Source organism: Dipodomys spectabilis, unplaced genomic scaffold (genome assembly GCF_019054845.1).
Source record: "Dipodomys spectabilis isolate Male_0828 unplaced genomic scaffold, ASM1905484v1 ptg000039l, whole genome shotgun sequence".
NCBI lineage: Eukaryota > Metazoa > Chordata > Mammalia > Rodentia > Heteromyidae > Dipodomys > Dipodomys spectabilis.
In genome coordinates, this window is record NW_024870716.1 from 10,797,991 (window position 1) to 10,822,344 (window position 24,354).

The following is a 24,354-nucleotide window of genomic DNA, read 5'->3' on the forward strand; positions in this document are numbered from 1 at the left end:
GATCTGAGGATCCTACTAGCTTTGGCAGGAAAGTCCATGAGATTCTCATCTCCAATTATCCACCCCAAAGCCAGAAGGGGTGCTGTGGCTCAAGTGATAGGGAGCTAGCCAGCGCACAGAAACTCAGAAACATCACCTAGGCCCTGAGTTCCAGCCCTAAGACTGGCGTGAGCATGTGCACTCGCACGCACACACATACACAGCAGGTGATAATGTTTTTTAAATCACCAACTCCTCTCTACAAATTTTACCTAAAAATAAATTTTATTTTCTCACCTATGATGTGTGTTTTTAAAAAGATGTGCAAGAGCAAATGAGTCTTTTTACAAAGCTCATTTGCACATTTTTCAAAATTTACTGTGACTAATATAATTCAAAACTGAATTCACTTAGTCATTAAAATAGAAAACTGAGGTACATTCTAACCTTTATTTTCACTTGCAACAAATTAAATACTGAATGTACTTAGATGTCTGACTACTTCAAACCATTCAATGATTTAGCTTTAAACAACCATACATTCTAAAATATATAAATGTTACACAAGAAATATTTATGTTTGTCGATGAATAAATAGAATGAAATAGAAATATTTTATAGGATTAAAAATAGACATACCCAAGGTAAACAAAAAAATTTTAAATCAATGTGAAGCACCCATTTCTCAACCCTTTATATTTATTTACATAGGTTCCTTATGTCAGGAGAGTTTTTTTTATTGTTTGTTTGTTTGTGTCAGTCATGGGACTTGAACTCTGGGCCTAGGTGCTGTCCCTCAGCTCTTTAGCTCAGGGTGAGCGCTCTACCACTTGAGCCACAATGCTGCGTCTGGTTTTCTAGTGGCTTATTGGAGATAAGAGTCTCGCAGACTTTTCTGCCTGGGCTGGCTTTGAACCCTGATCCTCAGATCTCTGCTTCCTGAATAGCTAGGATTACAGACATGAACCACCGTCCCCCGACTTGCCAGGAGAGTTTTATGTTTCCTATTTCTCTTTGTTGCTTGCACTGTTGCCTCATTTGAATAGTGTTGCTGTGATCCTCTTGGGGACGGTGCTCACACCACTGCAGACACTTACATGTCTGCAGTGCTGTTGGTAGTGACAGCGCTGTCTGGCCTCAGCTGCTCCAGACACAATGCAGCTGCCAGGCCAGTGCCTCTAACATCCCACCAGTTTGCACAGTTCCACTTTATTCTGATGTTCAACTTACCCCTTGAGAAAAGACATATAATTTTGCCCATAAAATATTATTTAAGTTGATATAACTAACCTGGTGTGTGGGTGTGTGTGTGTGTGTGTGTGTGTGTGTGTGTGTGTGTGTGTGTGTACGTGGGCGCACGCACGCTCAAGGATGGTTAGTTTCTTGGAGATCAGAGTCTCACAGGCTTTCTTGCCATGGCTGGCTTTGAACTACAATCCTTAGATCTCAGCCTCCTGATTAGCTAGGATTACATGCATGAGTTACCAGGTATTGGATAATCTTAGGAGTTTTGATGCATGAAAGCTTGCTAGTATTTAAATTTAGAGTTGTAAATGAGTATTTTCTTGTCTTTTTTCTGATTAATTTTAGAGATTCCAGGGCTTGAACTCAGGGGATTGAACTAACTTCAATTGCTTGCTTGGCAAGAATTCTATCATTGGACATATACTCCCAGCTTCACTTTTTACTCCTTCACTGGAGGTGGAGTCTTCTGACTTCTGATTGCCTGGGTTCAAATCTCGGTCTTGCAGATATCTTCTGTTAGCAAACCATGCATTGTCCCACTGCTTTCCAGGAGGCCATCTTAAAAGATACAAGAAGGCATCAAAGGATTAGAAAAAGGATGGGGTGAACTCCAGAGAGGCGATTATGGATATGAACTTACAGGGCAAGATGAACTTGGCCAATCCAATTAGCCTTAGGGGAGAGATTTCTAAGACAGAAATATTTGGAACCAAGTTGTAAAATGAGGAGAGGGACTCTACAGGGATGCACTGTGCCTGTTGTCCTTCCTTAGTCTCCACCTGAGTCCTGGGATGCCACCACCTGAGCCCTTGTCATGAATGTCTATAATACAGGACCTCTCAGGATCATCTGGGACTAGAAATGTGGGATGGAGGTCATGGTCTGTAAAGTTACAAGTAGAGCTGTGCAGGTTCCCAGCTAGAGCTGGTCCCTAACTGTCCCCCATGTGGGCGGGGCTAGATAGGGGGGACTGCAGGTGCAGCTGTTATTGGACCTTGGCTGTTCTGCCTGGATGAGAAGATTCTGGCCACACCTCCAATTTTTTCATGTTTCTCTGACCAATAGGATATGAGTTGAGGCCACGCCCACATTCCATGCTGCCTAGTAGCACTGGGATCCCCTCTATTGGCTCACACCACTACAGGAGTTGAAGGAGGTAGAGGTGGTGAGTGGTGAGTGTGCAAATTGAGCTGATTTTGAAGAAATAGTTGGAGGTAGATATTTGAGTTACTGGTGATAGAACAGAGTTGAGTTTAGGCAGCCTGGGAATGTGGCCCCCCCACCTTCGCCGTCCCAGAGCTGGGATGTCTGACAAAAAAAGAGAAAAAAAAGTAGCTGCAGGAAGGAAACTACTGCAACAATACCAGCAGAGGAATGGTCCTGCTAGACCTGCAGAATCCAAGAAGAGGAAAATGAAAGAGGGAGGTAACCCCAAGACAAACACCGCTGGGGACTGTCCTTTACTCAAGGGTGCGGCCCAAGACCACGCAGACCCTGAGCCTCCCCCTCCCCTGGGCACTGTCACAGCTGCCAGGGTCCAGAGTGTCACAGGTCCCAATAACACCAAGGACCTGGAGAGACACAACCAACACCTGGTGCTTGCCCTGGACTCCAGCACAATGCAAAAGCAGCAGCTCTGCACTGAGATCCAAGAGCTGCAGGATCAACAGGGAAAAGACAAGGAGAAGATGGCCTGTGTGCACGAAGCCCTGAAAGCAGAGCTGGAGCAGCACAAGCTGTCGATACAGATGCTGATTAGAGAAAAAGCAGACTTACAATCTGCCCTGGCCCACAAGCAGCAAGAGGCCGATGAAAGAGCACTGGAGCAGGAGGGTCTTACCAGCTGCCTGCAGGCTGCACAGCAGCGCGTAACAGAACTGGAAACAACATTGTCTGCAGTCAACACCACGCAGAATGAAACTGAGAACAACAACATAGAGCTCATGAAAGCCCTGAATCGCGTGAAGCTGCAGCTCCAGGAAAAGGCCAGAAGTATTGAAGACCTGGAGGATGAGAACACCGAGCTGCAGGAGAGGCTGGAAGTGCTCCTGACACAGAAGGCCGACATGAAAATGGAAATCCACAAGTTCCAAGAGGAACTAGTGGAGCGGGCAGAGTTGGAAAGCCAACTCAACAACATGAAGGAGTTGGTGGCAAAATTAAAGGAGGAGAGAGACACTTTTGCGGAGGACCTGAGGCTGGAGAGCTCCACGGGGAAGGAGAAAGTCCAGCAGCTGCTAGAGCAGGTGAGCCAGCTGAGAGAGGAGAAGGAGCAAGGGGTGAGGCAGGTGTTGGAGTTGGAGAGCAAGCTGGTGGAGCTGAGAGAGCAGCTGTCAGAGCTGCGGCCCCCAGAGCCGCCTGCAGGGCCAGCTCAGGCTGAGCAGCAGCTGCAGGCCCACACCCTGCAGTTGCAGAAGGAGCTCAAGACCCTGGAGGAGCAACTTCACCTCCAGGTGGAGGAGAACCAGAGCCTCAGTCTCCAGAACCTGGAGCAGCAGCAGCGGCTGTGGATACTGGAAAAGAAGGCTGAGGAATGGGCACAGCATGCCGAGGACCGGCGCAAGATCCTGGAGACCATGGAGAAGGAACAGGAGACCTTGAAACGCACGCTGGTGCACAACCGCCAGCTGAAAGAAGAGCTGGCCCAGCTGCAGGATGCCTTGCAGAGGCTGAGCGCTGAGAAGGGGGAGCTCGCCAGCATCCTGCACACAGAGCAGCAGGAGAAGACAACCCTGCAGGCGAAGCTGGATGAGCTGGAGGAGGAATTCAAAGAAGGAAAAGACGTGGCAGAGTTCAAGCGCCAAGCAGCTGAGGAGCTGCAGGAGCTGCATGACAAGTACCTGGCCCAGGTGCAGGAGCTGAGCGCCACCTGCAAACAGCACAAGGCCACCAGCCAGCAGCTGATGTCAGAGAAGGAGGCCCTGCAGCAGCACCTGCTGAATCAGAGCCATCTGATGGAGCAGCTGAAGCAGGAGCAGGTGCAGAGCAAGTTGCTGGCCCAGATGGAAAGGGAGAAGTTACAGGACACTCTGAAGTGTCTGGAAGCAACAAGACAGGAGAATGCGCAGCTGCGGGCCCAGCTGAGCGCCCTGGCTTTCCCCAGGGAAGATGAAGGCCTGAGCCAAGACGAAGACAAGGGTGAGGAGGCGACTCCCCATGATGTGACTGTTCCAGACGACGTAGACAACCCGCAGAGCATGTGGGATTTTTACATGGACGCACTGTCCATCGCAGAAGGCAGGAAGGCGAGGATGAGCCGGCAGCTGCAGGAGCAGCAGGCCCGCTGCGGGTGCCTGAGTCAGCTGGCAGCCCAGTGCCAGAGAAAGCTGGAGAGCCAGGCCGCCTTCCCCCAGCGCTGCATCCACAGGCTGTTCGGCAAGAGGAAGCAGGACACACAGGCGCCCAAGAAGCAGCTGCACATCTGCTTCCCCGAAGACCTGGCCAGCAAGGGATACCCCCAGAGTCACGTGGATGACCTCCACCATCGCTGCAGCCAGCTGACCCAACACCTGACCACCATGGAAGAGACCATCGTGCTGTACAAGGAACAGCTAGAAGTCCTGGAGAAGCTGTGTCAGGAGAAAGAGCAGTGTGTGAGCCAGCTGTCCCAGGAGAAGAGGAGGAAGAGGAAGGAGCTGAAGGACCTGTTGCTGCGCCTTACAGGGGAGAGCACAGAGTGCCAGGACATGATGCTGGCAGCCGCCCAGGCCCCTGCTACCGAGGCCCCCGAGGACCTCTCAGTCCCCCTGAAGACCAAGGTCAGGGAGGAGCAGCAAGGCTGTGAAGATATGCATCTTCAAGAAAGCTTGAAGCCTGTCCCTGAAGAGGCTGGGGCGCCTGGGCCCCTGGAGAACCCCACTGCAGAGCCTCCTGTGCCGCTGCTGCCTGCCATCCAGCCCCAGCAAGAGCCCACAGACGGGGGCGAAGAGTCCTGCCTCCCTTTCTTCTATAAGCCACAAGCAGATGATGTATTTGAAATCATCACCATCTAAAGACATGGCCTTCTATTGTCTAAAATGTATTTATAGCATGATGATGGGTAGCACTGTCTAAGGCCTTACTTTAATGAGTGGCATTTGGGGAGGAGTATCCATATCCCAGACAGAGCAAAGGCTGCTGGGAGTGGCCTCAACTTGAAGGACATCTAACAGTCCACTTGTTGTTAGGGAGGGGGCCCAGATATGGGTCACCATTAAGAGAAAAATAAAATGAAGATGGGAGTGATGGTAGGGTTTATAGTTCATGTTTTATTAGTGACATTTTATGAAGTGCTTCTTTATTCAGATGCTCACTGCATTATTTTCTGATATCTTAAAGAAGTACTTTTCATAATTGATTTATGGAAAAGGTTTATGTTATTCTTGAATTATTTCATTTTTTAACATTATATGTTGATGCAGTCATGCATTTTTTCAAAATGAACTCTGTCCCAGCAACAGGGAATGTTCTTTTTTGTATTGTAACATGCTGCAATGAGAATATTGCAGTGAAAACATAGTAATGAGTGTGAAAAAGAAGAAAAATATAATGTTGAAAGTTTGCAAAAAAAAAAAACCTCACCATGAGTAGAACAAATGAAGGTGTTCTACAATTGAAAATCAGCAAAGACAGTGCAAAAATGGCATACAAAAAATAAGAATACATAATTATAGAATATCTACAGTATGTCAACTGCCTTAGTAATATTTCAGTGATGTGCTGATGTGATGTTGGATATTATTCATTGAATAAAATTATTAAAATTCAATTTCTTGGTTCTTTTTAAAATTTGCTGATTGTAGCTATTAGAAACTTAAAAATTACTCTGGGTACCTGAGAGGTCTAAGACAGCCTCAGCAGCAGGGGCCTGGCTATAATCCTAGCAAGCCAGGAGGCTGTGGTCTTATCATTGTTCAAAGCCCACTTTAGCAGCAAAGTCCTTGAGACTCTTCCTAAACTACCAAAAAGCCAGAAGTAGAGTTAGGATACAAGTGATAGCTAGCCTTGAGCAAAAATGCTTAGGGACAGAGCCCAGGCCCTGAGTTCAAGCCCCAGGAGAGGTACAAAAAAAGAAAGGACAGGAAGGAATGAGGGAAGGAGGGAAGGAAGGAGGAAGGAAGGAAGGAGGGAAGGAAGGAAGGATGAAGGAAGAAAGGAAGGAAGGAAGAAAGGGAGGGAGGGAGGAAGAGAGGGAAGGGAGGGAAGGAAAGGGGGAGGGAGGGAGGGAGGGAAGGAAGGAAAGAAAAAGAAAGAAAGGAAAGAAAGAAAAGAAGGAAGGGGGGCTGGGAAGGTGGCTTACTGGTAGAGCGCTTGTCTTGCAAGCCTGAGGCCCTGGGTTCGATTCCTCAGCACTACATAAGAAAAAAGAAAAAAGCCAGAAGTGGCACTGTGGCTCAAGTGGTAGAGTGCTAGCCTTGAGCTCAAGAGCTGAGGGACAGCGCCCAGGCCCAGAGTTTAGGTCCCACAACCAGACCGCCCCCCCAAAAAAAGAAAAAATGGAAGAAAAGGAGGGAGGAAAAAAATATAAAAAAAGAAAAAATTAAAAATTATATATGGGGCCAGGCGCTGGTGGCTCACGCCTGTAATCATAGTTACTCAAGAGGCTGAAATCTGAGGATCACGGTTCAAAGCCAGCCCAGTCCGGAAAGTTCGTGAGACATTTATCTCCAATAAACCACTAGAAAACCAGAAGTGGCACTGGCTCAAATGGTAGAGCACTAGCCTTGAGCTGAAGAGCTCAGGGACAGTGCCCAGGCCCCGTGTTCAAGCCCCACAACTGATTTAAATAAATAAAAATAAATAAATTTAAATAAATAAATAAATAACATGGGTTGGGTCAGGTCACCCATGGCTCATGCCTTTAGCTACTCAAGAGTCAGAGATCTGAGGATCACAGTTTGAAACTAACTCCAGCAGAAAAGTCAGTGAGATTCTTATCTCCAATAAACTACTCAGAAAAAGTTGAAGTGGCACTGTGGCTCAAGTGGTAGAGCGATAGCCTTGAGCACAAAGAGACCCCAGGACCTGCAAACTTAAAATAAAAACACAAAACATATGGAACTTCTTGTTTGCAGTTCACCACTGGCCTAGATTGTGGGAACATGACACAAAACTAGTGCTACCGAAAGGAAAACAAGTACAAGCTTCCTCTGATATGATCGTCACCCCAGTCCTCGTACTGCAGAAAAGATGTGATCAGAATTGCCTACACGCATTGTGGTTGTCTACTTCAGCACTTGCCAGGATTATTCTCCTGTGAATAAGCAGTCTCTCTTCTCTCCTGTAGGGAGAGTTAGTTCTTTCTTTGAATCTGTACTGGAATTGTAGCCCATGGTAATCAGAATGAAGTGGTGGAAATATTGCTCTTTTATTTTTCCCCAAACTCTTTTTATTAGCATACATTAGCCACACAAGGAAGGGGGTATTTCATTGTGAGATTTATTTCCATGTGTGTTCCTATGATGGTGGGAACACGCATGTACTCCCTTCCTACTACAATTTGCAAAGGTTACATTCTTCTATCTTCATTCATGCTGACAATCTACTTCAACCTTTAAGACCAAACCCCTCTCAGGAGTACCTCTACACAGAATCTGTTTTCTCAACTCCACCCCTACTCTTAACAGCTTCCAGGATAGTCCTTTATAAAATTTTCACATGCACTTGCAATGTATTTCAAAAATTTGCACCCTCTATTTTCTCTTTGTCCTCAGTAGGCCCTTAGTAAGTCTCAGTTATCTATATATGCAATTATGTATACAGGTGTGTGTATATGTACATATATGTATTTGTCCATGATTGTAAATGTATTTTAGGTCTAGTTTCCACTTTTGAACAAAAACAATATTGTTTGTTTTTTGTTTGTTTGTGTGTGTGTGTGTGTGTGTGTGTGTGTGTGTGTGTGTGTGTGTGTGTGTGTCCCAGTGTTGGGCTTGAATCAGAGCCTGGGAGCTCTTTCTTAGCTTCTTCTATTTAAGGTTTATCCATTCTACCACTTGAGCCACTCTTCTACTCTCAGTTGTTTTGGTGATTAATTGGAGAGAGGATTCTCTCAGATTTGTCCACCTGCACTGGCTTCAAACCTGAATCTTCACATATCAGCCTGTGGAATAGCTAGGATTATAGGCATGAGCCCCAGGCAACTAGCCATAGCTTGTTTTATGAGCCTGACTATTCTCAATAGGCTGTTCTCCAATTTTATCCATTTTCTTTAAAACGACATGATTTCATGTTTCTCTAAACTTTGCATAACTTTCATACCTTAGTATATTTTGAAAATATGTTAGTGTATATATACAATATTAGTATACAGGTGTGCATATATACATATATACATATTCTTTACCCATTCATCTTTTTAAATATATTTATATGTGCATGTATATAGAAATATAAATGTGATGTGAAGCATATGCATGAAGCCTTTTTTTTTTAATTTAATTTTATTTTATTTGAGAACATACTGTACAGAGGGGTTACAATTACATGGGCAGGATAATGCATACATTTCTTACCAAGCATTGCAGCCTCCTCCTTTGTTTACCCTTCACCTCCCTTCCCAGCCTCCCCGCTCCCCCCCACCCGATCATACCCCCCCTCCCCCCTCCCCCCCCACACCGACATTGTAAAGCTGGTTTTGACATGACATTTTGTACTTCTCATTGTTGCAACAGGTCCACCTGAATCCTTAAACGACTTGTTTGTCCCCATCTCCTCCACATGTTACACTGACATCAAATATAGTGAAAGCGGGGGTTACACTGTGGGGGAGGGACATACAAAGCAACAAAGAAATAATCTTATAAATGTGTTAGAAACACATGCATGAAAGAAACAAAAACATTAAAATACATATTTAAGGGTTCGTTTTCCTAACATCACATTATCTGACCTTTTCCGCTTGACTCATACCTATACTAGATATTGCAAATAAGAGAAACCATGGGACCTATGTTTCTTCGGGCCTGGCTTACTTCACTTAATATAATTTTTTCCAAGCCTTTCCATTTCCTAACAAATGGGGAAATGTCATTATTTCTGATGGAGGCATAGAATTCCATTGTGTATATATACCACATTTTCTTTTTTTTTTTTTTTAATTTAATTTAATTTTATTTGTGAACATACTGTACAGAGGAGTTACAGTTACATGGGCAGGATAATGCGTACATTTCTTACCAAGCATTGCAGCCTCCTCCTTTGTTTATCCTTCACATCCCTTCCCAGCCTCCCCCCTCCCCCCCTAATCCCAATCCTTCCCCCCCCCCCCCCCCCCGCACCAACGTTGTAAAGCTCGTTTTGGACATGACAACTTGTACTTCTCATTGTTGCAACAGGTCCACCTGTATCGTTAAACAACTGGTTTTTCCCCATCTCCTCCACAAGTTATACTGACATCAAATATAGTGAAAGCAGGGGTTATACTGTGGAGGAGGGACATACAAAGCAACAAAGAGATAATCTTATAAATGTGTTAGAAACACATGCATGAAAGAAAAAAAACATTAAAATACACATCTAAGGGTTCATTTTCTTGACATCACATTATCTGACCTTTTCCGTTTGACTCATACATATACTAGATATTACAAATAAGGGAAACCATGGGACCTACGTTTCTTTGGGCCTGGCTTACTTCACTTAATATAATTTTTTCCAAGTTTTTCCATTTCCTAACAAATGGGGCAATGTCATTCTTTCTGATGGAGGCATAGAATTCCATTGTGTATATATACCACATTTTCTTGATCCATTCATCTACTGAGGGGCATCTGGGTTGGTTCCAGATCTTAGCTATGGTAAATAATGCTGCAATAAACATAGTTGTGCTGGTAGCTTTAGTGTGGTCTTTTTCGTAAACATTAGGGTAAATGCCCAAAAGTGGGATTGCTGGGTCATAGGGGAGTTCTATGTGAAGTCTTTTGAGGAACCTCCATACTGCTTTCCAAAGTGGTTGAACAAGTTTACATTCCCACCAACAATGAAGTAAGGTTCCTTTCTGTCCACATCCCCTCCAGCATCTGTTGTTGTTAGAGTTCTTGAATTTTTCCTGTTCTAACCGGAGTGAGGTGATATCTCAATGTTGTTTTGATTTACATTTCTTTTATGGCTAGGGATGTTGAACATTTCTTCATGTGTCTATTGGCCATCCTTCTTTCTTCTTCAGAGAAGCTTCTCTTTAATTCTTTCGCCCACTTATTTATTGAGCAGTTGTTTTTTTGAGGATTTGTTGTTGGGTGGTTTAATTTTTTGAGTTCCAAGTATATTTTAGATATGAGACCCTTGTCCGTTGTATGGCTAGTAAAGATCTTCTCCCAATCCATGGGCTTTCTATTGATCTTGCTAGCTGTCATTTGCCCTGCAGAAGCTCTGCAACCTTATGCAATCCCATTTGTCCTACCTTTCTTTGATTTGTTGTGTTTCCGGGTCTCTATTCATAAAATTTTGGCCTGAGCCAAGGAGACCTAGGGTTTCTCCTATTCCATCCTGTAATGTTTTCAGAGTGTCTGCTTTGACTTCAAGGTCTTTGATCCATTTGGAGTTGATTCTGGTGCAGGGTGATATATAAGGATCTAGCTTTAGTTTTCTATATGTAGTTAACCAATTTTGCCAGCACCATTTACTGAAGAGGCTGTCTTTCTTCCATTCTATTGTTTTAGCTCCCTTATCGAAGATTAGATGGCTATAGATCTGTAGGTTCATTTCTGGGTTTTCAGTTCTATTCCATTGGTCCTGAGGTCCGTTCTTATGCCAATACCAAGCTGTTTTGATTACTATGGCTTTATAGTAGAGTTTGAAATTTGGTATTGATATTCTTCCAGCAGTGTTCTTTCCGTTGAGGAGCGTTTTTGCTATTCGGGGTCTTTTATTGTTCCATATGAATATTTGGATTGCCTCTTCTATTTCCTTGAAGAATGAGGGTGGAATTTTGATAGGTATTGCGTTGAATTTGTAGATAGCCTTGGGAAGTATTGCCATTTTCACGATGTTAATCTTTCCAATCCAGGAGCATGGGAGGTTTTGCCATTTTTTAAGTTCTGTGTTGATTTCCTTTTTCAAGATTTTAAAGTTTTCATCATAGAGGTCCTTCACTTCTTTAGTTAAGTTAATTCCTAGGTATTTTATTTTTTGTGGGGCTATTACAAATGGAGTTGCTTTCCTAATTTCAGCCACACTTTTCTCATTGTTGGCATACAGAAAAGCCATTGATTTTGGGGGGTTAATTTTATAACCTGCTACTTTGCCAAAGTTTTGAATCAGCTTGAGTAATTTGGGAGTGGAGTCTATGGGCTTCTTTAAATACAAGATCATGTCATCTGCAAAGAGGGAGAGTTTTATTTCTTCTTTCCCTATTTGGATCCCCTTTATGTCTGCATCTTGTCTTACTGCTGTAGCTAGGCATTCTAATACTAGATTGAAGAGAAGTGGAGAGAGTGGGCATCCTTGTCTTGTTCCTGAGTTAAGAGGAAATGGCTTTAGTTTTTCACCATTGAGTATAATGCTGGCTGTAGGTTTGTCATATACAGCCTTTATTGTATTGAGGAATGTTCCATGGATTCCTAATTTTTCCAAAACCTTCATCATGAAGGGGTGTTGGATCTTGTCGAATGCTTTTTCTGCATCTATTGAGATAACCATGTGGTTCTTATTCTTGCTCCTGTTGATGTGATGAATAATATTAATTGATTTGCGTATATTGAACCAGCTTTGCATCCCTGAAATGAATCCTGTTTGATCGTGGTGTATGAATTTTTGGATGAATTGTTGAAGTCGATTGGCCAAAATTTTGTTGAGAAGTTTTGCATCAATGTTCCTCAAGGAAATGGGTCTATAGTTCTCTTTCTTTGAGGAGTCCCTGCCTGGTTTTGGGATGAGGGTTATGATGGCTTCATAGAAAGAGTTTGGTAGTAAACTTTCACTTTCAATTTCATTGAAGAGTTCAAGAATTATTGGTGTGAGTTCTTCAAGCCCGGAATTTAAGCCTCATAATTGGCACCAAAAATTAAATAAATAAATAGAAATAAGGACTAAACACAAAATCTTTGGTGCTACAACCTTACAGGAAACAGAATAGCAATTCACCAACCTGAAAGCTGTCTTCAAGAACTCCAAGTTTCCTGTTTAAGCCACAGCCAGGTGCAATAATGACAAAGACTTCAGGATGATGACTCCATCAGGATAAAATGCAGTCTTCCTATAGCATATCTGTCCTATGTGCTCTCTTTTTCTGCCATATTTTTTTCTAATAAACTTTCCTGTCACCTTTACTTATGTGTGTCTTTTGCCTGAAGTCTTCTTTTGGGAGACTGAAGGACTGAAGTCAATTTAGCTGCATTAAATTTTTTGTATTTGGTGTATCAGCCAGGAAGTTAGGGAATATGGATGTCTTTTTCTGACTTGTAACACCAACCGAATAGTACCAGTCAGTACTAATTAACTAGTCAACCTTGAGCAAATTGCTTAAAACCTCTTGGATCTCAATTTTCTTTCCTGGTAACCTAGGAGCAGTGAATTCAACTTGCAGACTCAGCTTTGAGAATCAGCTCTGTGTATGTCAGGTTCTGTATGTGAATTTACCCTCTATTTCTGCTTCTCTGTTATTGGCTTGATGTCAGTGTCTCCATTTATAAAGCAAATGTGTTCATAAGAGTACCCCCTCACAATGCTAGTTAATTTTTACCATAATGGAACTGTGAATGAAAAATACGGCTCTGTGAATGCTTCCGTGTCCACTAAGCAGACACCAGAAGCTCCACAGTGAACATGGACAAGTCTAATGGAACCAAGTAAGAAATCCACGTCTGATCAGAGCAGATAAACATAAACGTCTCCTACCACACACTTGCTTCTTACCCTCCAAGCAAATCTACTTGTTATCAAAACATCCACTAAGATAAGGTTCGGAAACATTTTTTAAAAATCATGGTAACTGTAAGAAGTGCTTGAAGGTACTTTTGCTACAGAAACACTGACTTCTTACTTGGGATTATGACTTAAGCAGAGCAGGACAAAAGCTAGACATCCCAGTTTTCTCCATTATAGTAGCTATGTCCTTTGAACCAAGCTATTTTCTCCAGGATGTCACTTTGTAGACATCTTGGTAGAGAGGAGGAGCCGCAGAAGACTAGACCACTTGCCACCCTGCCAATAACTCTTAGGATAACTAGGTCTCACCTGAGTCAGCCTGAGTCAGTGAACTGTCTGGCTCCCTCTGACCACCTCCAGTCACCTCTGATCATCTCTCAACATACCTGTGTCTTGGGACTGTCTTATGAATATCTGTTGCCCTCTGTGCCTACTTCCCTGTTTAAGTGTATAGCTTGTGTCTGAAGTGTTATCTTCCCATGGCATGCCCTCCTCTCTCTGTCCTTCATCATATCTTTTCATTTGATATGTGTAGGTCAGTAGCTGGATTTAACTTGAGACTGGTGGACTTTAGGCCTGGGTTCTGAAAACTCTGGTTTCACCACTGTAGTAATCTACTGTTCTAAAGAATGATGAGCAAAAACCCCACAAAAAAACACAAGGCAGAGTGGTCATTGGAATGTTTCTTTGCTTGTGGAGTGGAAACAGGGAGACAAGATGGAGGGCAAAATAGGTAACTGGTTAAAATTATCTTCAGGTTAAAATTAACTTCAGATTGTCTACCTGTATGAGCTAAGGCAGAGGGAACTTCATTATCTTGCCAGCTGAAACTGGTATGTTGAGATCTTTGTTATTTCTTTAATCCTGAACTCTCCATAGGTCAGATTAAAAAAAAAAAAAAAAGCGTAGTTTCAATTGGGTGACTTGAAACTTCTAGTGTGAGTAACTGCATTTTGATTTTTAGCCTAGTTCCTTAGGGCCTAATGCAGAAGCAAATTTCCAAATAATGCTTCATAGAAATTTATATTACCACCAGATTCTCAATTTTATCAGTGTATAGATTTCCACAAATTACAAAGACCTCTCAAAGCTGAGAGGTGGTGGCTCAAACCTGTAATCCTAGCTATTCAGGAAGCTGAGAACTGAGGAATCCAGACTGAAGCCAGCCTGGGCAGTCCATGAGATTCTTATCTCCAATAAAACTACTCAGAAAAACCAGAAGTGATGCTATGGCTCAAGTGAGAGTTCACTAACAGTAAGCAAAAGGACTCAGGAACAGTGCCCAGACCCTGAATTCAAGTCCAGGACTGACACACTCAATAATACACACACACACACACACACACACACACACACACACACACACAGATTGCTAAGATCATTTAAACACTAATCATTATCTTTCAGGGCAATACAGCCAAAACATTGTAGTTATCCTTTCTGTTAGAAAGATAACTTTGAGGGGCTGGGAAGGTGGCTCAGTGGTAGAGCGCTTGCCTTGCATGCCTGAGGCCCTGAGTTCGATTCCTCAGCACCACATAAGCAAAAAAGAAAAAAGCCGGAAGTGGCCTGTGGCTCAAGTGGTAGAGCGCCAGCCTTGAGCTGAAGAGCTGAGGGACAGCGCCCAGGCCCAGAGTTCAGGCCCACGACTGGACCAAAAAAAAAAAAAAAGAAAGATAACTTTGACGGATACAATTACCAGTAGGTAATCTGGGAAATCTATTTCACCAACCATTTAGGGTTTTCCTTAACTAATTTAGCCAGGAAAAAAAAGAAAGAAAATGAAGCAAATATGTTTTGATATATATTTAAAAAATAGTATTTTTCCAGTGGTGCTGGCAGAGGTGATGATCCCAGATTCCTGGAGCCTCCAACAAAGAATGGAAAGCAGATACACACAAAAGCATCAAAGCAAAGGGTATAACAGAGTATAAAAGAAAGAAAGGGGCTGGGAAGGTGGCTCAGTGGAAGTGCCCAGAGTTCAGGCCCCACACCTGACAAAAGAAAAAAGAAAAAAAAAGAACAAAGAACAAAAGAAAAAGAAAAGAAAAGAAAGTACACCATGGAAGGAAATGGCAGGATCAACCTATGCAGTTCAGGAACAAATGCACTGTTAAGAATTTTAGTTTTCTAAGATTTAGAGTATGGGAGAAGTTCATAGTAATGACAGTGGGCTTTCCTTAGTGAAATAAGAAGCCATGACTTGGCAGAGTTTTGGAAGGGATCCACACATAGGCAAGATTCCCATCCTATGATTTTAAACTATATACTTATATATAGTTTATATTTATATATTTTATTTATTCATTTATTAATTTTGGGGGGGTCCGTTCATAGGGCCTGAACTCTGGGCCTGGGCACTGTCCTTCAGCTCTTCAGCTCAAGGCTAACGCTCTACCACTTGAGCCACAGCACCACTTCCGGCTTTTTTCTTTTTGCTTATGTGGTGCTGAGGAATCGAACCCAGAGCCTCATGCATGCAAGGCAAGCACTCTACCACTGAGCCACCTTCCCAGCCCAATATATATTTTAAACTATATTATATATTTTAAACTATATAGTTTAAAATATACTATATATATAAAACAAACTATATAGTTTCAAATATATATTTAAAATTTGTAATCAATGTATTAATTAACAATCAAATATAACCTAATATAAATATATTATAATAAATGCAAATGAATACAAATATAAATTAATAATTAACTATGTCGAAATTTTTACATATTAAATATATTTATATGTGCATGTATATAGAAATATAAATGTGATGTGAAGCATATGCATGAAGCCTTAAGTAGGAGTTTAATTGTAAAAGTCAGGCTAAGGAGTCAAAAATTCTGCTGCTCAATTATTTACCATAGCTAAGATATGGAACCAACCCAGATGCCCCTCAGTAGATGAATGGATCAAGAAAATGTGGTATGTATACACAATGGAATTCTATGCCTCCATCAGAAAGAATGACATTTCCCCATTTGTTAGGAAATGGAAAGGCTTGGAAAAAATTATATTAAGTGAAGTAAGCCAGGCCCAAAGAAACATAGGTCCCATGGTTTCCCTTATTTGCAATATCTAGTATATGTATGGGTCAAGCAGAAAAGGTCAGATAATGTGATGTTAGGAAAATGAACCCTTAGATATGTATTTAAAGGTATTTTTCTTTCATGCATTTGTTTCTAACTCATTTGTAAGATTATTTCTTTGTAGCTTTGTATGTCCCTCCCCCACAGTATAACCCCTGCTTTCACTATATTTGATGTCGGTATAACTTGTAGAGGAGAGGGGGAAAAACAAGTCGTTTAAGGATACAGGTGGACCCGTTGCAACAATGAGAAGTACAAGTTGTCATGTCAAAAACGAATTTTACAACTTTGGTGGGGAGGGGGAGGATAGGGGGGGCGGATGGAGCCTGGGAAGGGATGTGAAGGGCAAACAAAGGAGGAGGCTGCAATGCTTGATAAGAAATGTACTCATTATCTTGCCCATGTAATTATAACCCCTCTGTACAGTATGTTCACAAAAAATAAAAAAATAAATTAAAAAAAAAATTCTGCTGCTCAGATGCCTTAGTTTGGTCAGGTGTGACCTGGAGGTTTTCTAGCCCTTGGGAGAAGTCCTAACCTGTAATCACTACACTGATCTACTGGGTGAGGACCTTAAAACCAGGTGAAAAAGGTGGGCTACAGTTGGGTCCAGATGTGAGACAAAAGCAAACACATATCAATGGGGTGTTAGAAGGTCCCTGGCAACTTTTCAGCTCGGATTCATTGCTGGAGTAGAATCCCAAAAGAACTGGTTAAAAGCAATGCCTTCTCGTATTGGAACATGGTCCAAAAGTGGGAGAGGAGCAGTAGCTAGGAAATGGATCCAGCACTGGATCCAGATGACAGGATATCAGATCTGCTACCAGGACCAGGATATTTCCAGGAAGGTGAAGAGGAGTTGTGGAACTAGGGCAATCTTGAGGGAATTGATGGCCAACACCTCAGAGGCAAATTCTAAGATATGAAAATATGGGGCTAAGTTGTGAAATGAGGAAAGGGCCTATAGAGAGACTCTCTCTCCTGCCAAGTACTCACTCACCACTTGAGCTCTGGGATCTGATAATGTTGCCTGAGATTCTGCAGCACTAGAGAGGTTAGGGCAGTGATCTGAGAATGACCTCTCAAGATCACTCAGTGAATACAATTGTGTGATGGAGGTCATGGTCATGAAAAGTTTCCAGTACAGCTAAGCAGGATGCCAGCTAGAAATGGTCCTATCCCATCCCCCCAAGTGGGCTGGGCTGAGTAGGGGAGGGGCCACAGGAGCAACTCTCATCCTGAACACACTGATTCTGCTTGGATCACAAGATTCTGGCCACACTCCTATTGGTTATGTTTCCCTTTGGCCAATGGGATACAAGATTTGGGGCCACACCCACATTCCATGCTGCCTAGTAGCACTGGGATCCCCTCTATTGGCTCACACCACTACAGGAGTTGAAGGAGGTAGAGGTGGTGGAGTGGAGAGTGGGTGAATCGAGGTAATTTTGAAGAAATAGTTGGAGGTAGAGTTACTGGTGATAGAACAGAGTTGAGTTTAGGCAGCCTGGGAATGTGGCCCCCCCACCTTCGCCGTCCCAGAGCTGGGATGTCTGAGAAAAAAAGAGAAAAAAAAGTAGCTGCAGGAAGGAAACTACTGCAACAATACCAGCAGAGGAATGGTCCTGCTAGACCTGCAGAATCCAAGAAGAGGAAAATGAAAGAGGGAGGTAACCCCAAGACAAACACCGCTGGGGACTGTCCTTTACTCAAGGGTGCGGCCCAAGACCACGCAGACCCTGAGCCTCCCCCTCCCCTGGGCACTGTCACAGCTGCCAGGGTCCAGAGTGTCACAGGTCCCAATAACACCAAGGACCTGGAGAGACACAACCAACACCTGGTGCTTGCCCTGGACTCCAGCACAATGCAAAAGCAGCAGCTCTGCACTGAGATCCAAGAGCTGCAGGATCAACAGGGAAAAGACAAGGAGAAGATGGCCTGTGTGCACGAAGCCCTGAAAGCAGAGCTGGAGCAGCACAAGCTGTCGATACAGATGCTGATTCGAGAAAAAGCAGACTTACAATCTGCCCTGGCCCACAAGCAGCAAGAGGCCGATGAAAGAGCACTGGAGCAGGAGGGTCTTACCAGCTGCCTGCAGGCTGCACAGCAGCGCGTAACAGAACTGGAAACAACATTGTCTGCAGTCAACACCACGCAGAATGAAACTGAGAACAACAACATAGAGCTCATGAAAGCCCTGAATCGCGTGAAGCTGCAGCTCCAGGAAAAGGCCAGAAGTATTGAAGACCTGGAGGATGAGAACACCGAGCTGCAGGAGAGGCTGGAAGTGCTCCTGACACAGAAGGCCGACATGAAAATGGAAATCCACAAGTTCCAAGAGGAACTAGTGGAGCGGGCAGAGTTGGAAAGCCAACTCAACAACATGAAGGAGTTGGTGGCAAAATTAAAGGAGGACAGAGACACCTTTGCGGAGGACCTGAGGCTGGAGAGCTCCACGGGGAAGGAGAAAGTCCAGCAGCTGCTAGAGCAGGTGAGCCAGCTGAGAGAGGAGAAGGAGCAAGGGGTGAGGCAGGTGTTGGAGTTGGAGAGCAAGCTGGTGGAGCTGAGAGAGCAGCTGTCAGAGCTGCGGCCCCCAGAGCCGCCTGCAGGGCCAGCTCAGGCTGAGCAGCAGCTGCAGGCCCACACCCTACAGTTGCAGAAGGAGCTCAAGACCCTGGAGGAGCAACTTCACCTCCAGGTGGAGGAGAACCAGAGCCTCAGTCTCCAGAACCTGGAGCAGCAGCAGCGGCTGTGGATACTGGAAAAGAAGGCTGAGGAATGGGCACAGCATGCCGAGGACCGGCGCAAGATCCTGGAGACCATGGAGAAGGAACAGGAGACCTTGAAACGCACGCTGGTGCACAACCGCCAGCTGAAAGAAGAGCTGGCCCAGCTGCAGGATGCCTTGCAGAGGCTGAGCGCTGAGAAGGGGGAGCTCGCCAGCATCCTGCACACAGAGCAGCAGGAGAAGACAACCCTGCAGGCGAAGCTGGATGAGCTGGAGGAGGAATTCAAAGAAGGAAAAGACGTGGCAGAGTTCAAGCGCCAAGCAGCTGAGGATCTGCAGGAGCTGCATGACAAGTACCTGGCCCAGGTGCAGGAGCTGAGCGCCACCTGCAAACAGCACAAGGCCACCAGCCAGCAGCTGATGTCAGAGAAGGAGGCCCTGCAGCAGCACCTGCTGAATCAGAGCCATCTGATGGAGCAGCTGAAGCAGGAGCAGGTGCAGAGCAAGTTGCTGGCCCAGATGGAAAGGGAGAAGTTACAGGACACTCTGAAGTGTCTGGAAGCAACAAGACAGGAGAATGCGCAGCTGCGGGCCCAGCTGAGCGCCCTGGCTTTCCCCAGGGAAGATGAAGGCCTGAGCCAAGACGAAGACAAGGGTGAGGAGGCGACTCCCCATGATGTGACTGTTCCAGACGACGTAGACAACCCGCAGAGCATGTGGGATTTTTACATGGACGCACTGTCCATCGCAGAAGGCAGGAAGGCGAGGATGAGCCGGCAGCTGCAGGAGCAGCAGGCCCGCTGCGGGTGCCTGAGTCAGCTGGCAGCCCAGTGCCAGAGAAAGCTGGAGAGCCAGGCCGCCTTCCCCCAGCGCTGCATCCACAGGCTGTTCGGCAAGAGGAAGCAGGACACACAGGCGCCCAAGAAGCAGCTGCACATCTGCTTCCCCGAAGACCTGGCCAGCAAGGGATACCCCCAGAGTCACGTGGATGACCTCCACCATCGCTGCAGCCAGCTGACCCAACACCTGACCACCATGGAAGAGACCATCGTGCTGTACAAGGAACAGCTAGAAGTCCTGGAGAAGCTGTGTCAGGAGAAAGAGCAGTGTGTGAGCCAGCTGTCCCAGGAGAAGAGGAGGAAGAGGAAGGAGCTGAAGGACCTGTTGCTGCGCCTTACAGGGGAGAGCACAGAGTGCCAGGACATGATGCTGGCAGCCGCCCAGGCCCCTGCTACCGAGGCCCCCTCAGACCTCTCAGTCCCCCTGAAGACCAAGGTCAGGGAGGAGCAGCAAGGCTGTGAAGATATGCATCTTCAAGAAAGCTTGAAGCCTGTCCCTGAAGAGGCTGGGGCGCCTGGGCCCCTGGAGAACCCCACTGCAGAGCCTCCTGTGCCGCTGCTGCCTGCCATCCAGCCCCAGCAAGAGCCCACAGACGGGGGCGAAGAGTCCTGCCTCCCTTTCTTCTATAAGCCACAAGCAGATGATGTATTTGAAATCATCACCATCTAAAGACATGGCCTTCTATTGTCTAAAATGTATTTATAGCATGATGATGGGTAGCACTGTCTAAGGCCTTACTTTAATGAGTGGCATTTGGGGAGGAGTATCCATATCCCAGACAGAGCAAAGGCTGCTGGGAGTGGCCTCAACTTGAAGGACATCTAACAGTCCACTTGTTGTTAGGGAGGGGGCCCAGATATGGGTCACCATTAAGAGAAAAATAAAATGAAGATGGGAGTGATGGTAGGGTTTATAGTTCATGTTTTATTAGTGACATTTTATGAAGTGCTTCTTTATTCAGATGCTCACTGCACTATTTTCTGATATCTTAAGGAAGTACTTTTCATAATTGATTTATGGAAAAGGTTTATGTTATTCTTGAATTATTTCATTTTTTAACATTATATGTTGATGCAGTCATGCATTTTTTCAAAATGAACTCTGTCCCAGCAACAGGGAATGTTCTTTTTTGTATTGTAGCATGCTGCAATGAGAATATTGCAGTGAAAACATAGTAATGAGTGTGAAAAAGAAGAAAAATATAATGTTGAAAGTTTGCAAAAAAAAAAACCTCACCATGAGTAGAACAAATGAAGGTGTTCTACAATTGAAAATCAGCAAAGACAGTGCAAAAATGGCATACAAAAAATAAGAATACATAATTATAGAATATCTACAGTATGTCAACTGCCTTAGTAATATTTCAGTGATTTGCTGATGTGATGTTGGATATTATTCATTGAATAAAATTATTAAAATTCAATTTCTTGGTTCTTTTTAAAATTTGCTGATTGTAGCTATTAGAAACTTAAAAATTACTCTGGGGACCTGAGAGGTCTAAGACAGCCTCAGCAGCAGGGGCCTGGCTATAATCCTAGCAAGCCAGGAGGCTGTGGTCTTATCATTGTTCAAAGCCCACTTTAGCAGCAAAGTCCTTGAGACTCTTCCTAAACTACCAAAAAGCCAGAAGTAGAGTTAGGATACAAGTGATAGCTAGCCTTGAGCAAAAATGCTTAGGGACAGAGCCCAGGCCCTGAGTTCAAGCCCCAGGAGAGGTACAAAAAAAGAAAGGACAGGAAGGAATGAGGGAAGGAGGGAAGGAAGAAGGAAGGAAGGAAGGAAGGAAGAAAGGGAGGGAGGGAGGAAGAGAGGGAAGGGAGGGAAGGAAAGGGGGAGGGAGGGAGGGAGGGAAGGAAGGAAAGAAAAAGAAAGGAAAGAAAGAAAAGAAAGAAGGGGGGCTGGGAAGGTGGCTTACTGGTAGAGCGCTTGTCTTGCAAGCCTGAGGCCCTGGGTTCGATTCCTCAGCACTACATAAGAAAAAAGAAAAAAGCCAGAAGTGGCACTGTGGCTCAAGTGGTAGAGTGCTAGCCTTGAGCTCAAGAGCTGAGGGACAGCGCCCAGGCCCAGAGTTTAGGTCCCACAACCAGACCGCCCCCCCAAAAAAAGAAAAAATGGAAGAAAAGGAGGGAGGAAAAAAATATAAAAAAAGAAAAAATTAAAAATTATATATGGGGCCAGGCGCCGGTGGCTCACGCCTGTAATCATAGTTACTCAAGAGGCTGAAATCTGAGGATCACGGTTCAAAGCCAGCCCAGTCCGGAAAGTTCGTGAGACATTTATCTCCAATAAACCACTAGAAAACCAGAAGTGGCACTGGCTCAAATGGTAGAGCACTAGCCTTGAGCTGAAGAGCTCAGGGACAGTGCCCAGGCCCCGTGTTCAAGCCCCACAACTGATTTAAATAAATAAAAATAAATAAATTTAAATAAATAAATAAATAACATGGGTTGGGTCAGGTCACCCATGGCTCATGCCTTTAGCTACTCAAGAGTCAGAGATCTGAGGATCACAGTTTGAAACTAACTCCAGCAGAAAAGTCAGTGAGATTCTTATCTCCAATAAACTACTCAGAAAAAGTTGAAGTGGCACTGTGGCTCAAGTGGTAGAGCGATAGCCTTGAGCACAAAGAGACCCCAGGACCTGCAAACTTAAAATAAAAACACAAAACATATGGAACTTCTTGTTTGCAGTTCACCACTGGCCTAGATTGTGGGAACATGACACAAAACTAGTGCTACCGAAAGGAAAACAAGTACAAGCTTCCTCTGATATGATCGTCACCCCAGTCCTCGTACTGCAGAAAAGATGTGATCAGAATTGCCTACACGCATTGTGGTTGTCTACTTCAGCACTTGCCAGGATTATTCTCCTGTGAATAAGCAGTCTCTCTTCTCTCCTGTAGGTAGAGTTAGTTCTTTCTTTGAATCTGTACTGGAATTGTAGCCCATGGTAATCAGAATGAAGTGGTGGAAATATTGCTCTTTTATTTTTCCCCAAACTCTTTTTATTAGCATACATTAGCCACACAAGGAAGGGGGTATTTCATTGTGAGATTTCCATGTGTGTTCCTATGATGGTGGGAACACGCATGTACTCCCTTCCTACTACAATTTGCAAAGGTTACATTCTTCTATCTTCATTCATGCTGACAATCTACTTCAACCTTTAAGACCAAACCCCTCTCAGGAGTACCTCTACACAGAATCTGTTTTCTCAACGCCACCCCTACTCTTAACAGCTTCCAGGATAGTCCTTTATAAAATTTTCACATGCACTTGCAATGTATTTCAAAAATTTGCACCCTCTATTATTTTCTCTGTGTCCTCAGTAGGCCCTTAGTTAGTCTCAGTTATCTATATATGCAATTATGTATACAGGTGTGTGTATATGTACATATATGTATTTGTCCATGATTATGAATGTAATTTAGGTCTAGTTTCCACTTTTGAACAAAAACAACATTGTTTGTTTTTTGTTTGTTTGTGTGTGTGTGTGTGTGTGTGTGTGTGTGTGTGTGTGTGTGTGTTTGTGTGTCCCAGTGTTGGGCTTGAATCAGAGCCTGGGAGCTCTTTCTTAGCTTTTTCTATTTAAGGTTTATCCATTCTACCACTTGAGCCACCTTCCCCCAGCGCTGCATCCACAGGCTGTTCGGCAAGAAGAAGCAGGACACACAGGCGCCCAAGAAGCAGCTGCACATCTGCTTCTCTGAAGACCTGGCTGGCAAGGGGCACCCCCAGAGTCACGTGGATGACCTTCACCATCGCTGCAGCCAGCTGACCCAACACCTGACCACCATGGAAGAGACCATCGTGCTGTACAAGGAACAGCTAGAAGTCCTGGAGAAGCTGTGTCAGGAGAAAGAGCAGTGTGTGAGCCAGCTGTCCCAGGAGAAGAGGAGGAAGAGGAAGGAGCTGAAGGAGCTGTTACTGCGCCTTGCAGGAGAGAGCACAGAGTGCCAGGACATGATGCTGGCAGCCGCCCAGGCCCCTGCTGCCGAGGCCCCATCAGACCTCTCAGTCCCCCTGAAGACAGAGGTCAGGCAGGAGCAGCAAGGATGTGAAGATGTGCATCTTCAAGAAAACTTGAAGCCTGTCCCTGGAGAGGCTGGGGCCCCTGGGCCACTGGAGAACCCCATTGTAGAGCCTCCTGTGCCGCTGCTGCCTGCCATCCAGCCCCAGCAAGAGCCCACAGATGGGGGCGAAGAGTCCTGCCTCCCTTTCTTCTATAAGCCACAAGCAGATGATGTATTTGAAATCATCACCATCTAATGAATGACTGGGGCTCCAGCGCCCAGGCCCAGAATTCAAGCCCCATGTCCCACAAAAAAAAAAGAAAAAAAAAAGGAGCTATTTCCTCCAAAAGATACTATGGGCATGAGAGTTTCAATGTAATGGGGTGGTGGGAAAGGGGTAACTGTAGGCCAGACAGAGCCGAGGTTGCTAGGAGGTGGCTCATATCTAGAGACATTAAGAATCCATAGGTTCCTGGGAAGAGGCCCAGGTGAGGGTTATTACAAGGAGTCAATCCTTTACAAAGAAAGGTGGGCAGCAATGCCCTCAGTTCATATTACTATTTCATAGCACTAATAGTAATTAATGGAATAATTTAATATATGTTGATTCATAA

At 44.6% G+C, this 24,354-nt stretch overlaps 2 protein-coding genes across 2 annotated transcripts; both read left to right on the forward strand.

The window, feature by feature from the left end:
• Positions 1-2,528: 2,528 nt before the first annotated feature.
• Positions 2,529-5,216, forward strand: LOC122106223 (golgin subfamily A member 2-like). The gene is made up of 2 exons (XM_042677515.1): positions 2,529-2,741; positions 2,793-5,216. The coding sequence occupies exons 1-2, from the start codon at positions 2,529-2,531 to the stop codon at positions 5,214-5,216; spliced, it is 2,637 nt and encodes an 878-aa protein (XP_042533449.1).
• A 12,808-nt stretch (positions 5,217-18,024) lies between these two features.
• LOC122106224 (golgin subfamily A member 2-like) lies at positions 18,025-20,397 on the forward strand. Its single transcript, XM_042677516.1, has one exon. It carries the CDS (start codon positions 18,025-18,027, stop codon positions 20,395-20,397), a length of 2,373 nt encoding a protein of 790 aa, XP_042533450.1.
• The last annotated feature ends 3,957 nt before the right edge of the window (positions 20,398-24,354 follow it).

Coding starts and splice junctions, on each gene's coding strand:
- LOC122106223 (XM_042677515.1), top strand. CDS start 2,529: ATGTCTGACAAAAAAAGAGAAAAAAAAGTAGCTGCAGGAAGGAAACTA. Junction 2,742..2,792: donor AGCCTCCCCCTCCCCTGGGC/ACTGTCACAGCT, acceptor AATAACACCAAG/GACCTGGAGAGACACAACCA.
- LOC122106224 (XM_042677516.1), top strand. CDS start 18,025: ATGCAAAAGCAGCAGCTCTGCACTGAGATCCAAGAGCTGCAGGATCAA.